Genomic DNA, 18,000 nt, shown 5'->3' with positions numbered 1-18,000 from the left:
GGGAATGACAGTTCTGCAAAATCTGCATGTTTTAAAAGTGATTCATTTTGGTTGCAGGCTACTGCATTTGAATTCAAAATTTCAAATACTGGGTAGTCTGAATTTCCTATAGAAAATAAGTCTAGATTGCTGCCGGTGATGTAAATAGGAAAAAGAGAAACTTTCATGAAGGAGAGCTGTGGCTCATGGCTTTTGTCATGATTATGTCTGTGGGGTAACAGAGCTGTGCAGCTCTGCTTGACAGGGGTGATCGGAGTGCTTTCGCCGAAGACTGCTAAGGGGGAGACACTCCCTCTGTTGGGAATACAGCGAAGGGACGTACCAGCAAACCTCTGGATTTTGCAACCTACAGAAACACTGTCCTCATTTCACATGAGAAAATAATTGCCCTCTCTAATTTCTGTTAATCGTGGCATGTCCACACACCAGGTTACTCTGAGATGAGCTGTTCCCTTGGGTACCTGGGGCTGGAGATCATGTTTGTAGGTGTGACTTTCTGAGTCTTTAACAGTTAACAGCTTTTCCTGCTCTAACTGTGCAGATGTAAGAGCAAGCCTGATGCCATCTGATCAAAGCTTTATCATTTGCAAGCTCGCTCTTCTCTTGCAAGCTCTTTCGAGGGAGGTGATTCTGCCCCTCTACTCTTCTCTGGTGAGACCTCACCTGGAGTACTGCATCCAGCTCTGGAGCTCTCAGCACAAGAAGGACATGGAAGTGTTGGAGCAGGTCCAGAGGAGGGCCACAAAAATGATCCGAGGGCTGGAGCACCTCTCCTATGAGGCCAGGCTGAGAGAGTTGGGGTTGTTCAGCCTGGAGAAGAGAAGGCTGCGGGGAGACCTTATTGCGGCCTTCCAGTACTTAAAGGGGGCGCATAGGAAAGATGGGGACAATCTTTTTAGCAAGGCCTGTTGTGACAGGATAAGGAGTAATGGTTTTAAACTAAAGGAGGATAGATTTAGACTGGATATGAGGAAGAAATTTTTTACAGTGACGGTGGTGAAGCACTGGAACAGGCTGCCCAGAGAGGTGGTAGAGGCCCCATCCCTGGCAACATTCAAGGTCAGGTTGGATGGGGCTGTGAGCAACCTGATCTAGTTAAAGCTGTCCCTGCTCACTGCAGGGGGGTTGGGCTAGATGACCTCTAAAGGTCCCTTCCAACCCAAAGCATTCTATGATTCTGTGATTCTATGATTCCTTGGTACTGAAGTCAAAAGAGGGTACCGGAAATACTTTTGGTTTAGCATCTTTTGCCATTTGTAGATCAATATAGGTTTAATTGTCAATTCTATCCAAGAATGGCTTTTTTTTTTCCCTCCTAATTGTTCACTCAGCCCTTCAGAGGCCTGGAGACTCTTTAATGGCCTGGTATCAGATTGATTGTTGATGTATCTGAGACGTTATTGTTTTAAGCTTGGCTTCTGATGCTGCATGCAGCAGCAGAGTGCTGCGAGCAGAGAAGAATGACAGATGAGCGGAGGCTTCCTGGAGAGCAGGCAGCGCATCCCCCAGCTGTTTAGAAGAATTGAGGGAGAAAAAAAGGAGAAAGGCAGATTATCCCATTATGTTTACAGGGCATAGGTCACACAAACAATGACTGTCCTCTTTGACAGGAGGATTGTTTAATTAGTTAAGGGTTTGATAAAGAGATGACTAAACATACAGTGCTCTGAAGGCATCTGCCTGTTAGTGCAGCAGGCACGTCCTCCGTGCTAGTACTGTGCTTTTCCTTTTTCTGAGGAGTGCCGGAGGTCTCCAGAGCTCTGTTCCAAGTCTCCAAGCTGGTTACTTGAGCACATTAAATTGAGTTTTTGTTATCTGAGAAAAAAAATTATAACTTAGCTGCCTGTGAACTAGTTCTGAGCATTCAGAGTGAGGCAATGTAAGTTATACTCGGAAAGGCATATTTTCTTGTGTATGTATTCTGGTATCCTCAGTCCTCTTTTCTTTATAGCTTTTCCCTTGCTCCTTTTTTCTTATTTTTATTCTGTGACAAGCATTGCCAGGTTAGATTCCTTCCCACAGACTCTGAACTGGACCAGAATGAGAATCTGTGTAAAGAGATTATTAATTATGGATAGGTAAGTGGTATGAAACAGTGGAATTCAAAAAGTGTGTTGCAGTGGCCATAAGTACAGTATTACACTGGCTTTGGCTCAATTCTGATTTTGAGATGGTAAAATCCAATTTGAAACAGCAATAATGAATAGAGAGTGAATTCAAGTAGTATATTGAAATGCTGGTGTTAGCATTGATTCTAGTGTCTATATCTTCTCCAAACCAAGGAGTTACACAGAAATAAAATCAACATTCAGTACTTTGTAGTGTTCCATATTAGCCATGAAATAATACACATTTAACATCCTGCTGCACTTGCAATGGTTTGCTTGTTTTTTAATTGGTATCTGCCTTTGTATACTAATACTGACAAATAATTACACACAACACATTCTGTGTAATAAGAAATAATGTTGTAGCAAATACAACTTTTTTTATGGAAGTCACCTAAAATGGTCCTGTTGCTGCATTGCACTTTTAAGCCAACACTTAGAAGCCACTTATTTCTTAGTGTTACTTTTATGTTTTGAGCCTCCTGGGTTGGTTTTGTTTTTTTTTTTTTCTTGGAGGCTTTTCATTCTTTGTAGTGTTTTGTGACCACAGAACAAATACTTCTAATCTGTCAGAGAGTGTGTGTCATTAGATGTTTAATCATGGCCAGAGATGGTATGTATCAAGCATTTTAAATTCACAGGGGGATCATGCATCAGGTTTAACTGTCCAGCATTGGGACAAAACTGCGTCTGTCTCTTCCAGTTATTGATCTTGCCTTTGCAAGCTTCCTCTTCATTTGCTGAGTGTGACAAAGTGGGTAGGCTGTGCCATGCGTCAGCATCCTTCCTCATCCGGGCAGGGGAAGACAATGCATTCAGCATCCCAGGCATCAGGGGAAACAGCGATAAAGCTGCGAAGGCTGATTTAAGCATAGGTCAGAAATGCCTTGGTCTCAGATACCAGTGTTTATTTTCTCAGTGTTCCTCTCTTAAAATGGCTGGGCTGTGAGTTTGCCCCAACCCTCAAGAAAATGAGCTGTTACTGCCTTTCTTAAGATTAATTAAAATGTACAAACATAGCTGCAACCCAGTGCTTTAAAGATCTTATCTGGGCACAGACACTGTGCCTCTCAGGGCCTCTTTGGAGTGTAATTCTCCTTTACACACCAGTGTGGGGCTTGATGCCGTGGGAGGCAGGGAAGTCGCAGAAGGACAGCAAAAGCATTTACAACTGACGCCTGCTGCTTGCAGGTCTCATGGAAGTTTGTGGAGTCGCATGTTAGTGCCTTACTTGCTAAATTTCTGTTATAGCTTCCTAGAGGGATGCGCAGTGTTCTAAAAGATGTTTTTCCTCCCAGTAAATAGCAAGCAAACTTCAGTTACTGTCAATGAACAGCTTTCCTCCTGCTGCACCCACGTGGTGTTTCTGGTTCAGGATGCTGTTGTCCCAGGCTGTTTCTGTCTTCCTGTTTTCCACAAACTCTTAGACTGAAGGAGGTGGCGAAAGTACCTTGAAAGAGATTCAGGTCATCAGCACAGGGTGCCGCTTCATGGTTTCATACGAGTGAAGATCAAGTTTCTCTTCAGTAACTATGCCAACTTCACCACCCACAGCTTTGACAAAGGGTATTGTTTCAGCATTTTAAGTGATTAATAATTTTTAGGAGGTTGCAATTTTCCATTTTCAGCATGTCGCCTCAGATTTCCTTTTTGTGTCCTGGAAGGCTTTGGAGAAGCTGAGGGGCACGGCGAGGAGTGTTTGTGCAGTCAGGCTTACCTGCATGGGGGGGAATGTTGCAGTTCTTCCTAAAGGGCATTGTGTCCATCCAGCCCTGTATGTGAACAAAGTTAGTGGTTTTCTCAGTGTGCAGCATGTCATCCTTGTTGGGGTGGAAAATCCCACTTCCCAAGAGGTCTTTTTTTCTTTAAGATTCACAGGGATGTGTTTTGAAGTGCTACACCTCTGCTTCTGCCCATTGCAGCAGCACCCTATTCTGTTGTAGAGTTTCTTGGTTTTTAAGCAAATAATGTTTTCCTTAACCGCCATCAGGCTGTGAGAAATCTCCTCTCCAATAATGAGTTTAAGTAACAACTTTCCTGCACCGTAGTTCCATCATTGGCCCGAAAGAATTCCCCGAAGAGGAACTGCAACAGCCCACAGTTACACACAGCCTTAACAAACTGGACTGCATTTCTGCAAGGGATGTAGTCAGTTCATCACTGAATCCAGAGGTACCTCAAACAAGACAAGGAACACACGGGACAGCTACAAGCAGCAGTGTTGCGTGTCTTTTCAGCTAGCACCTTTCTTGTTTAGCAAGACCCTTGCGTGTTTTCTGTGGTCTCGCCTTACCCTCCAGGGAGAGCTGTGCGTATGGCTTTCTACCTTGCTTTGCCCTACACCGATTGCCTGGAAACTAGATAAACGAGACATCGCTCTGCTGCTCAGGTAACACACGTGAGCAGTAAATACTCGTGTGCATTTCTAGCTTCCTGTAGCACTGTAACAGCAGCACTCAAAGCTGCAGCAAGCCATTTCGGTGCCTGGGTGGTTGTCTCATTTTGGATTCAGGTGTTGCTGCTGCAGACCTGTGGCTGCTATGGTGGCAGCAGCAGGGTTATGTATGTCTACCCTCATATATTTTCTGTAAAATCTGACCCGTCAAAGTCCAGAATTTAGTCTCTTCAGGGAGGCGGAGATGTCTTCCACTGACAAAGGGAGTGAGGGGACTTTTTCTCTGAGCTAATGCATGCTGACTGCTGAGCACCTTTCTTGAGACAGCATGCAGGGAAAATAAAGCCAGGATAAATAGTTAAATAACATGACTGCCTAGCTTCCCAGTGTGGAGGGCCATTAAGGCACAGAAGTGGAGGAAGGAATGATATTTAGGACCATTCTTACCAGCTTTAAAGACAGTTTTAAAAACTTACAAGAAAGTGTGTGGCCATTGAAAAAGATGCAATGCAAACAATGGAGAGGCAAGCAGATGCAGCAGAGCACCCTTCTGCTGCGACTGTCAGCCAACGCACCCAGCACTTCTGTTATCATGCATCCTTTGGACAATGCACAATGCTGGTCCCGTACAGCATGCAACCTCTTTGGGGTTTTGAAGAGCTGATCACTCTGCAGCTGAGACATGCATCAGTTCTGCTGATCTTGATAGGAGCATGCAGCATCCTCATCTTTTTACTGACGACCGTAAGCAGGTATCCCACAGCATTGCCTCCACGATGCCTGCCAGCAGCATGGCAGTGGTGCTGGCTGAATTGGTGATGCCAAACAAGAAGTCATGGTTCCCTTTTAGCTTGCTTTTCAGACCTTGCAATTTCTGGTATGTATCTGCAAACTCACAGAGCGGAGAGCTTTGCGGGAGAGCACTACAGGGTGAGATCTCTCTCCAGTGGTTACTTTGATCAAGTGTGGACTTGTGCGTACATAATGCTTAATAAGAGAGGTACTTTATGGCATTGTGGCAAAGCAGTGCAAATGTACACTATCTTGACGTAGCTAACTTGCTGCCCTGTGAACAAGTGAATTAGATTATAACATCCCAGAGTAGACATGGCATTTCATGTTGAAATGAAAAGGGAAAGAATCCCAATCTTTCCAGCGGTTGCCCACACCTTTGCTGTCTCACTTTGAATTTGTTGCCAGTTGTTCAGATGCCAAATAATTTGGCAGACATAAATCAGATATTCCTGCCCATGCCTAAAGGAGAATAATATGTTGGTTCTAATATTTGTATTATTTTATGGGTCAATTCATGATTACTTAAAGGTCTTTCAAAAGGTGGTTAAAACTATGCATAACCTGTAGTACCTTCTGAAAAATTAGACCATGATTATTGCAACTATAACTGCAACTAATTAATCATACTGAGAAAAACACATGCCTTTCAGGTTAATAATACTGTTTATGGATGTGTAACAGTCCAAAAGCTGGCTAATACAGCATTTTTCTCAACTTCTTCTGAAGGTAATGGTAGAGACCTGGTAGAGGCCTCTGTAACTATTGAGATCTCCTGATCTGAGCAGACAGTTTCACAGTGACTGTGCATGGTGCTGCTCAAAATGCTTCTGAAAATTAATCTGAGCCTTTGAACTTGGGCACTCTGTTCCCCTGAGACAGTCTGACCCATTTGCTGGGTGGTGATGCAGGAAGAGGCTGGAAAGTAAAGCCCTTGCTTGTTTATCATAATAAGAACAGAAAGGCAATGAGAAGGTTATTGAAGACCCACCTTCCAGTCATATGGAAAAACCAGGAGTTTCAGGAGTGGTTTCTTGGTACCAGCCTTCTAGGAGTGCTGAGAGGAGAACAGAACACCGACTTCAAAACTCTCCTTGTTTTGGACAATATCATCACTTGATTACAAACTGATGTCCCATGTGAAAGCCATTATTCCACCAAAGATGACCTTTTTAATCCTAGTGATGGCTTAACCACTGCATTCAAAGCCTGCTTTCTGAGGAAGACCTTCTCTAAGCTTGTTCTTAGATAAAGGGTGAAGAAGAGCTCTCCCCAAAGGAGTTTTGAAAGCAGTTTATTATCAGGTATGGTGTAGGTAACACTGATATGGCTTGGGAAGAGATAAAAATTCAGGGCACAGTGTGTGGTGAATAATGCGACTCAACTTTGTTTTAACTTTGTGGGATTTGACGTTATCCCTGCACTCCAGGAGGATGCTGTTTCTCGTGCTGTGGGTACAAGCATGAGAAAGCCTACAAGGAGAACGTGGTGGAATTACTCGCTTCATGCTCTAAAAGCTTGACAAAGACTTAGTTGACTTTGAGCAGCCTTAATTGACCTTGATGTCATCTGGTGATGACAGTGAAGATAAAACTTGTTCAGAAAGAAACAGTGAGAACCCTTACCCTGAAGGATTGATATGGGGGTGTCAGTCCCTTAGGTGCCAATAGGTGAAATTGTTCAGGACAGAGAGCGGGCAAACAAGCCCACCAGTGCATTGTAAGATTTGATCTTGTATTATAAAGAGATCTACTGGTCAAAGTCTCAAGCCAGTAATCGGTCATCCCTTAATTTATAGTTCAAGTAGTAGTCAGGATCTTCAGCCACAGCAAAGCCAGTGTTTCCTCCAGCTTTTCAGTTGTTACCAGATGTTGGCAGTTGATTTCTGATTGCTGCAGCTCCGGCCTCTCCATCCTCCATGTCATCCAGCATTCCTCCTTCCTTGCTGCTTTCTGTCACAGCATTTAACAAAGAGGATATTCCCTGAAGGAATGTGGGAATTCCCTGAAGGAGATGGGAGGACCCATAGGTAATGATGTGGGTAAAAGACCAACAGAAACAAGAGACAAAACTTACTAAACCAGGTAGCTTCTTGTTGTTGACAAGGTGTATCAGATCTCAGGTGAGAAAAAACCATGAAGAAAATCTAGGTCAAGCCTGATAAGATAACCTGGAAATTAAAATACCAATAGCTTGTGGGACTCCTGAATTCTGGAAATGTTGACAAGGTGTAATAGCAGTGCCTTTGGGAGACAGAAAAGGAACTTGCCCATAAACTTGAGTGTTGCCTGAAACGTGTGCAAGCTGCAGAGCTGCTGGCTCCACTCTGGGTGTGGGCAGACTGTTAGTAACTACGGTCAAGGATGGAAGATGAGGAGCTGCAGACAGTTGGGATCTGAGGGATTTGCTAACAGGGATAACAGATGAAATGTTGATTTGAGAGGAAATCCTTGGATTATTCTGCTTTGATTCTAGTAGCGTGTAGACATGGTCTGGAGTGAAAGTAATCAAGGAGAAATCAACACGGCAGAGTTTAAGCTCCTTTGAGTGAATGGAAAGGGAGATTAGCAAGGGAAGTACATCAAGATGGACAAAATTTACTGGATTGCTGAAATTATTCATCTGTCCTGTAAAGGCTTACGTGTTTAGTGTTGAGCTATTATTAGTTTTTGAGCTATTCAAGCAGAGCCCTCAGGAGAAGGAAAGCTTCAACTCTTAAAAAAAAAAAGAAAAAAAAGTGGTTTTGTCAAAGACAAACTTAATTCCCTCCCTCCCTCCCTCCTCCTGTAAATGCCATGATTCTTAAAATTATATCTGTTTTGTCTGGGAGTTTGCTTGAGCATCTGTCAGTCAGGAAGTGATTGTTTTTACTGCACTTTCACCAACATAATTTCACTTCCAAAACTTTGTAGTGTAGATCTGGCTGAAGTGATCTCTTCGTGATCCCTTAGGAGCAACCCCCAAAGTGAAGTATTCAGCAGGAGGTAAGAGTTCAGATCATGTTCCTACATGCATTGATGATCTGTGTGTGTTAGTGCTGTGACTCATGTCTGCTGGCCAAACAGCTGCAATAATTTAGGAGATGACTGTCCCCCACTGTTTATTAGTGCTGCAGAAGGAATGTGTCCTTGTATCTCAATTTCTCTAGCTCAGAGCCCAGCAGTTTCGCACAAATACTTTCACCCGCTGTTCACATTAACATGCCAAAATTGAACGCTGAGGCATCAGGCGTGCAGACTTCCAGCCAGCTGTGCTGTCTCCTGGCAGAGCAAGGTGGGACGAACAGCTGGCAAGAGCAGTGTCTTCAGCTGCCACAGCTACATTTGCCAGAGCCTGTCCATCAAAGCCTTTTAGAGGTGTCAGATTCTGGAGGATGGTTAATGCATTTTAAAAAAAGAAATGAATAAGTTTATGCAAGATGATAAAGCTTCCTCAGCAATCCAGCAGAAAACGTTCAAACACTCTGTCACAGAGCACTGAACAGATGTTAATAATGCTAGGTTCATTGCTTAACAGTGGTGCCTGAACTTGAAATCAAAATGCTGGGAAGCAGACAAAGTGCCTTACAAAGTCAGAATGAAACAGAGCCCTGGCTGTGTTTTGGGAAGTAGTAAAGTCACATATTGAGTCTCCAGGGGTGGTGTGCTTACAGTGTTAACACAAGGCTATTCTAGGATTGGAAAAAAGAAAGCAAAGTAAGCTTTTTTTTTTTAATTTGAGAGAGAGTTCAAGAGATACTGAATTGTCAGCACTTAAAGTAACTACATTGTATCTCCTAGTAAAAAGGATTTACATGTTACTATTACGATCATCTTGATTATTTAGTTCCCTGGCTTTTTAAAGTTTTTCAATTTTTTTTTTATATTATAGTGGTTTTTTCAGTAGTGGCCAACAAATTGGAATTAAATTTGTAGTGTGTTCACCCTGATGTGTTTTTCTATTAGCTGAGAACTTTTTGTTATACTTTGATTCTGGTTGAAATTCTGCATTGCATATTTCCAAAGCTGCCTTAGTTTTTTTTAAGGTGCTGGTTTGGAGGTGGAATGATCCTTTGGGATTCTTTCTACTGAATGAATGGAGGTGGAATGATCCTTCGGTAGGTTAAGTACAACCTGCATGTGTTTAAAATAGCATTTAGAAAGTACTGGTGTAAGTGTCTATTCAGCCTGCAAGCTGTCTTTTGGTTTACCCAGCATATGCTAACTGTCAAGCAGGGCTTGTTCTTCACAGGAATAAAGAAAAAACAAGAAGCAGAAAAATGCAGATGGTAACAAGGCTGAAAATCAATCTCTAAAGTTAACACATCTCAGAAGATTAGGTTTCTGTTTTGCTGTTGCCTTTACACAGAATATTCTCTGTTCTTGGTGTTCATTGTTCCACAAGAATCTTCAAGCACAACACAGCAGGGTCAGTATGTGTCGTGTTAGAGATTCAGTTAAACAAACCCCTTTGCTTTTGTGGTGTCTGCTGCGTACAGAGAGTTTGGGTGTCACTGATCATGTTCAAGCATCTCAATGTATCCATATGCCTTTGTGTGAGACACCATGCGTTGGACACGTTGCAGGACTGGTGCTGGGGTACATGGCAGAGGTGTGTGAGATGATGTCTTCCCTTTTCTTCATCAGTGCCAGGTTGCACTGGTGGAAGGGGGTGGCACAGAGCCCTCCTGCCAGGCACAGCTCTGGCTTCCATGCACTGCTGCTGCTGCTGCTCCTCCACCCCCTGGTCCTCCTACCCAGTTCAGGGACATGGAGGGGTTGCAATGCTACAGATGCTGTGCAACAAGTGTGGGGTGAGGACTGTTGAGGGAATTGTGCATCAAAAGTGTGGGACTGTAAGGGTTCGGATGGTTCCCTTCCAGGGATGATAGACTCTGTTATCCCCAACTGATACCTGAGCAGGAACATTGTGCTTTGGTTTATTGCCCTTTGCATTCTCGAAATTACTATTGGAGTTTAGGTCACCTCCCTAGTACATACCTTTTCAGAAAGAAGGGAGAGGATAGATGCTGGATGCAAGGTGCTGGGGGTTGTTGGTAGGTGGAAAGGATGAGAAATACAAGGGGTATTAGGTAACACCAGAGATAGGAGTGTAGGGCGCCTTCCTTTACATGGAGTGCTCAGTTACTGGAGCAGACCAAGGGGAAGAAGGGACATCTGTGATTAGTGTAATTTTACAGAAATATCTGGCCAAAAGAAATTTTAAGTTATTAAATGTTCATCTAAAGGATGATGGATTAAAGGAGATGTGGAGTACATTAGTGGGGTATGGCCATTCCAGCCTGAAACTTCTGTGCATGCCATGGGTGCTGGATGGGCTTGCAGGGATGGACAGGTCTGTGGTGGTTAGTCAGCAGAGGGTGCCAGAGACCATCAAATAAACTCACTCTCGGCCTCCAAAGGGAAAAGCAGGTGTGAACGGCAGCACCTTGTGTTCTTGAGCCAACATCCTTTCCTGTGGCTGGAGCACTGCGAGAGAACCACCTCGGACACCAAGAAACACCCTCGAAGCCTTTCCCTGAGTTTTAGCAGTGACTTTAGTTGTGCTGGTTATTGCCAGGATGAGTTTTCCAAGACACTGAATGTGACTGAGGCATAAAAAGTGAGATGAGCTGGGAGAGCTTGGTCTGTGGAGTGGTACCCATTCATGTTGCTGGCAGAGTAGGAGGGCTTCACACATACTTCAAGAAGGTGGGGGGAAATAAGAAAAGGCAGCAATCAGCAGCTGTAGTCCCACGCTTGGATATGTAGGCAAGTTTGTATCTGTGTGTGCTGTCGGCCTGCAGGAGCCTCTTGGTGGGAGTGGAGGTTTGCAGGTGATGAGGGGTGTCATTCTGGGAGCCTTTTAGAAGATGCTCAGAGCCAGCAGTGTGGTGACAGAGAGGGCTGCTGCCAGTTTTTCTTTTCTCTTGATGCAATGAGCCTCTTAGATGCTTTGTTGCAATTGGCTTCCAGGAAGGTAGGTAGCAAACTGTCTCCCAAGTAACTCTGGAAGGTTGCAGGGATGCTTAGGAACCATGTAAAGAATTTATTTAGTCCTACCTATCTGTGACTGTTAAGATCTACAAGAAGAAAGGGCAAACGTTATTCTTACCAAATGCCCTAATAAGCAAATACCCTGTGCGTGTGCCTGGGCTGCTTTCCTCTGACTCACACATGCCTTGGGAGTCACGGTGTCCCTCCAACCGGAGAGCTTTGGGGCAGAAATCACTGAAGCATCACATTTAAAGGTCTTCCTGGGCTTTCAGAAACTGAAGTCCAAGCTGTGATTTTTTTTTTTTTTTTTCTTTTTTCGCTCCTTTGGAAAGGAGGACTCATCTCACTGCAAGAAGTTCTGTTAGATTGTCCCCACCCACCCTCTAGAATAACCGTCCTCACTGTACTGCTGCAAACTGAATGAAGTAGTGTGTTGCTGCATTAACTTCAGTCAGATGCTGCTGGTAAACTCTTCATCCTGGCTGGAAGGGAAACAGTAACCCAGCCATTTGAAGTTGCTGCTTTTATAATGTAGGGTCACCTCTACTGTCAGAAGTAAAACATACAGAAATTAGCTGCTGGCTTGTGATTTGCACAGTCGGCTATAGGTTATAAAAGGCTGGGTGTGAACTTCTTTGTTTCAAATATTGCTCCACGTGGTTGGTATATGCATACGACGATTGTTTTATTCTTGGTATCCTGTTGATGCCAATGATGTGCTGGACACTCAGCATGCATGCAGGAAGACATGTTCTCTGGTGTACAGGGCTTTCTCCACAGGTTCAGGTTTTATTTATGCCCTTGGTGTTACAACGATTTTCTTATTGATGTTAGAAACCTGGACAGGAACTTCCATTCACAATACATTCTTGTCAAGTGGCCGGGTTTCACCATGCTGAGGGGGATAGCCTTGATAATCCAACAGACTTTGATAGACATCTGTTGATATTTTGTCAGCTGCTTTCTAGTTTTAATGTCAGAACTAATGAGGTGGAAGTTGTACATTAGAACTGCATAGCTCTACTGGTTTCTGCTGTATTTGTTCTGTTTTGAGCCTTCTGCGGTTCCAATGAGTCGTCTTATGATAATAATGGTATGAAATGATCAAATGACTCCCTTAAATGATCAAAAATCACTAATAATTTAATAAAAATTCTATTAAATAGAAGCGGAGAAAGAATGCCTTCTCAGAATGGACCCAATTAAAATTAATCGATACAGAAGGCGGCTTTTAGCTTCAGGGTCTTGTCTTAGGCTGTTCCTAGTAACACACTTGAGCGTTGGCTTCTGCTGTGCCAACGTTCCTACCAGTGCTGTGCAGCCCTGCCCAGACAGGAGCTTGTCAGCCATCCCACAGGGTCCGATGGAGCCCTGCCTGCTTTGGGATGGTGGTGAAGAGCTGAGGTTGCCTGTGGCTCTTTGCACAGATGCAGTGTTGCTGGCAGGCACTGGCTGACAGCTTCTGCTGCCTTTTCTTTTTCCTTTCCTTTTCTTTTTTTTTTCTTTTTTTTTTTTTTTTCTGGTGTCAGGGCTTTTTTTCTATATCCTTATCATAGAGAAGTGAAGTTGCTATTTCTGGGTAGTTAAAGATTTATGTGATAAAGGAAAGACTGTAAAAATAGGTGGAACTGCTATTTGCATTTCAGCTTTTGGTATGAAGAGGCCACAGGCCTCTTTGTCACTTTTTCCCACTTTGAAATAACATAGGCTACTGAGATTGCTTGTAAATAGGCTTGGTATGTAGATAATATGTGACAAACTGAAGTCTAAGATGCCATGATTCAAGAGTGGAGCAGAGATTTTGGGTGGTGTAGCTTAGCTCGTGCATTATGCTTCATTAAGTGCTGGGTTTATGGCTGATGGGAGCCTAAAAGCCAAATCTGACCCTAGGGCTGCTGAATTGGGTTTAAATACAGGACCCAAAGTCTGTAAATGTCAATGAAAAGACACCCATGGTCTTCAGATAATGCTTTTGTTAGGAATTCTGGGACTACAGCTCCTTCACCCATACTCCTCACTCTTTCTTTTTTCTGCAGAGGGATCTGTAATACTGGATATCTTCTGCTGCGTGTGCCTGTATGTTCTGTAACAATAAAGAAATAAAAAGCAGGTTGCAAAAATGTGAGATAGGCTTAAAAATCACAGTATGGAGAAGACTACAAATAAACATTGCTTCCTAGTATTTGTCTTGTTTCTAAAACTTTAAATTACTCTCACTTCACATTTTCAAATATTTTGCCATAACCAAGCGGAATAGAAACCTGCTTTTTTGTTTTGGTGGCATTTTATGAGGAGAGAGAAGATTTTTTATGCAGTCTATTCATCCAGCTGCTAGGCTTTAAGGAAAGCACCAGCTATGGCAGGTCTTGGGGTAACAGCACAGGAGTTGACCCTGCAGAGGGTTAACAAAATATCAGGAGAGAGATTTACTGCTTTTCTCAGCGTGGCTCTGAAGCTGAGGGTTCAGAAGTCTCTTCTTTGCTCCAGCCCCGTGATGGCCCTGCCTGAACTGAAATGCTTAAAAGGAAACTGGTGGCCTCCAGTTCCCTGTCTGGTGGTGGCTGTGGCCTCAGCTGTTACTGAGGAAGCAGGACCCTGAATTCTGTTTACAGAGTCAGGTGAAAAAGCCTCCCCATCCACCTGAATGTTACTTCACCTTTGGGGCAGTAGTGAACTGCAGGCAGGGGAGGTCAGACATTTGCTATACACTCATTCTTTTTGCTTGAGACCATGTGCATTATTCAGGATGACTGGGTACAATCATTAGCTCATTTTTCTTAAATATGAAGCAAAATACTCCTGTATGGCACTAGTCCCCAGATTAAGAGCTCAACAGTGCCCACACCTGCTCTGGAGAAAAATCAGAAGTCCTTGGAGCATCAGTTTGGCAGCTCTTTGCAGAAGCATTTTTCTTTAGCTGTGTGCTGGGTTTGTATATGGGGAATGCTTTGAACCAAGCAGAAGACAACCATAACAGCAATTACCTTCTAATGTGCCATTATTCACCACCATAAACTGATCACAACATCCTGCAGGACTGAAGATGTGGAGTTACATTCTCCCTCTGGACACACTTGATTTAGACGTAAGTTGGGCTGACCTAATAGGAAAAAACCGCAAGCTTGATCCTGACCACAAAAATAGCAGGCAAGGAATGAGGGAATAGCCTTTTTAGTGAAGAACAATTGAATTACATTTAATAGTAATTCCTAAATTACTCCTGTATGATGTAAAAAATCAAGGCTTGAGGGTTTTTAGATAATGTCAAGGTTGAAAGTAGCCTTGAGGAGAAATTGTGACTTTCTTTTACTGTTCAAAACAATGGAAGTAGTGCCTCAAAGTGTCTTCTGGCAAGAAACTTTCACTTTAGTAAGTTATTGGATGTGTCTGATGCCAGTGATGTGAAAAACTGCAAAGCGGTGCAGAACAAAACTGGTGCAGGTATTCTGCAGGTATTCTACCAGTGATTCCTGGTAGGGTGAAGAACAGGGAACAGACTGGGGATAGCATGACAGTTTCTCTGGAAATTACCCCTGCTGTATTTTAATATACAGTCTTCAAGCATACTACAGAATTGCAGAATAGTTGAGGTTGGAGGGGACCTCTGGAGACCGCCCACTCCAACCCGATGCTCAGAGCAGGGTCAGTTACAGCAGGTCACTCAGGACTGTGTCCAGTCAGGATGGAGACTCTACAGCCTCTCTGGACAGCCTCTTCCAGTGTTTGATCACTCATACACTGGGGGGGGGAAAGTGGTTTTTTCCCCTAATGTTTAAACGTGATATCCTGTATTTCAGTTCATACCCATTGCCTCTTGTCCTGTCAATGGGCACCACTGAGAAGAGTCTGACTCCATCTGACTCTTGTATCTGTGTAGATATGTTAAGATAAATACAAAAACTGTAGGTAATTAAAGTAATACAGGAAGAATGAGTAGATGATAGAGTCAAAATACCAAACTTTAAAGCAGTGGTATTTGACTTTCTTTGATACCAGTGCTTTGCCTGACACTTTCTGATGTGTTTCGCGATGTGCTGTGGAACAGCAAAGCCAGTGTGTTCAGCTCTGGGGTAAAGTAATGACAGAGGGTGGGATTCAGCTGGGATTCAGCTGGTTGGACATAGATACCTTCATCTGAGGTTGCCATCGAGGCTCTCTGGACACCCAGAGAGACACGGGTTACTCCACAGATATCTTCTTCAAGTAATCTGTGTTTGGGTGAGCTCCCTAGAGATGCCTCTGTATCTCCACTGATCAGACAGGGAGCCCAGATGGTCAGGTGAGATGCCGATGATAGATGGATCCTGCACAAAGTGCCCTTGGAGGGGCTTTGTGTCTCCAGAGCAGCACCGATACTCCCTGTGTTTGCTTTGAGAGGTGCTTCTGGCATGATTGGGGATCAGTGGGCATCAGTCTTTGCTTAACAAGCAAACAGAGGAGATGGTCATAGGGAACAGAAGCTTACAGGTGTTCACATGGGTGCATGGTGGGATGGCTGCCCTCAGATCAGGTTCCTCTGGGGAGAAGACTGCCCTCCCATGGGGCTGGTGTGTTCAGCAGAGCCCATGGGGCCCTGCCTGTATCTGTGGGATGGACTTGGCCCTTAGCTGTCCCATGGCCCCATGGCAGCCCTGTGCAGCAGCGGCTGAGGATGTCTCCCTTGGGTCTGCTCTCAAGGAGGCTTGCTGGAGACAGCTAGCCCTATCTGATGTGCTGTTTAAAAGCTGCTCTAGATCTATGGACATGACACCAGGATGTTGTGATTGAGGGTTTGGTTCCCTGCCCCTCAAGAGTCAGTCTTGCTGGAATTTCTATACAATGACGTTTGAAAGGGAGTGTCTTGTCAGAGTTCTGGGAATCTGCCCAAGTGCATGTTTGTGTTGGTTACTGTGGTGGGGTCTTGTGGGACACAACCTGTAAAGCCATTGCTTGCAGGTGGGAAATTCTTCTCTTTTGCCCAGCGGCTGAGCAGAGCCAAATTCTTCAGAGCCCTGGACCACGAACTTGCCATTTCAGTGCATTTGCATCCTGTGACAGATCACGGATGAATTACAACCCTTTTTGTTTTCTAGGCAACTAATGGGGTAAACTGCATTTAGGCTGAAACATATTTGTTCCACTTTTGGTAGCTTCCCCACAGCCCTGCTTGCCCCTTTTTTTTTTGTTTGTTTGTTTGGGGGTTTTTTGTTTGTTTGGGGGTTTTTTGTTTGTTTGGGGTTTGCTTGTTTGTTTGGGGTTTGTTTGTTTGGCTAAAGACCTTAAAGAAAGCTAGTACAACATTTTGAGGTTAATTCTGACCTGCTAGATCACATAGTACAGCTGCTTGCACTTAGCAGCTTGGCATGAGATGCTACCAAAGGTGACCTTCATGGTGCCTGGTAAGAATATAAACCTCTTGAATCCCCCTCTGAGTGACATACACCTAATGCTAAATGTGGGATAGATGTTTTCAAAGTTACATATCATCTTTAGAAGAGGAAGAGGCTATTACTCTGAGGACATCCGGATGCACTGCTTGTTCTGTGTAATGTCATGCTCAATGGTGCCTTACTTATATTGCTGCTAACAACAAAAAACAATATACTGGTGTATACCTTTAGCCTGTTGTACAGTGACTTAAATCACTTGTTGTTATTGCTAGTCCATTTGTATTTTTCTAAGCATTTGTGTTCCACCAGCACACTCAGAGTGAGTACTCTCGAGGGGGAATTTCCTTCCTGATAAACAATTCTGCAATGTGATTCAGCAGGAAGGATGTGGTGGTTAAGGCACTGGACTGGGATTTGGGAGACATGGGTTCTGTTCCCAACTCTACCACAGTTAAGATGTGATGAGTGGAAGGGCAAGCAAGCAAAGAGGATGAGCTGTTTAGCTATGGCAAAAACATACTTGCACATGGACTGTTTGTCCAGTTTGGAAGTTAGATAGGTCTGGTTTTTTTGTTTGGTTAATCAAGTAAACAGTGTTGGAGACTCCTGTTTGTGCAAATGAAATCTGAAAGCTAATCTTGACCTATTCCAGGAATACAGATGTTTTAACTATATGTCATTTTAACTTGCATGAGATTTCAGATTCCAGTTTTCAATGTTTCATGGTTGACTTAATTCACCGATTCACCATTTAGCTCTCTGATCTTCAGGCAATGTACTAGGACTTCTACACTAAGTTGTATATGCACACAGTTTCTCCACTATCTTGCTTAGATACAAAGGCAACAGACTACACAGAAGGTACTTCCTTGGTCACACAGGGTGAAGTTCCTATAGTTTGATAGTAACACTACATTTTTAATTTTCAGAAACAAGAGCTTGGCTACCAACTCTGAGCTGTAGACCACTAAGCTCAGCATTCTGATTTGGTGCCACCTTTGGGAGGATGAATCAGGACAGTGACTCAAGTGATCAGCCCACTGGTGAGTTTTCTGCTTGTCTGAGTATTTGCCTATCCTCTGTTCCTTCAGCGTGATTTGCTTTCCATTTATTTTCTTTAGTGCTATTGGAAGAGAATGCTGAGTCACAAATAGAGTGAATGCAAAACCTGTGAATTCAATGCTAAATTGCATGCCATGAAGGTTACTGGATCTTTGAGGTTTCCTGGTCCACATCTAGATATCAGTGTTCTTAGAACTGTATTCCAGGTTGAAACGTTTTATAACAACTGTGTTTATAACTTCTCACCAACTCAGAAGAACACATGATTTTTATTGCTGTGCGTTACACAACTCATTCAG

The 18,000-nt window shown here is 43.6% G+C and overlaps 1 protein-coding gene across 1 annotated transcript in view; it reads left to right on the top strand.

Annotated features, from left to right (window-relative positions):
- The window catches only part of EXD3 (exonuclease 3'-5' domain containing 3), a 292,624-nt gene that overhangs the window by 50,766 nt on the left and 223,858 nt on the right, over positions 1-18,000 (top strand). The window contains 2 exon segments of the mRNA XM_075716908.1: positions 17,569-17,641; positions 17,643-17,682. Coding sequence (XP_075573023.1) covers positions 17,569-17,641; positions 17,643-17,682 — 113 coding nt within the window.

Source organism: Pelecanus crispus, chromosome 9 (genome assembly GCF_030463565.1).
Source record: "Pelecanus crispus isolate bPelCri1 chromosome 9, bPelCri1.pri, whole genome shotgun sequence".
NCBI classification, from domain to species: domain Eukaryota; kingdom Metazoa; phylum Chordata; class Aves; order Pelecaniformes; family Pelecanidae; genus Pelecanus; species Pelecanus crispus.
The sequence above is the reverse complement of the archived record's forward strand: the minus strand, read 5'-3'. Positions and strand labels throughout refer to the sequence as shown.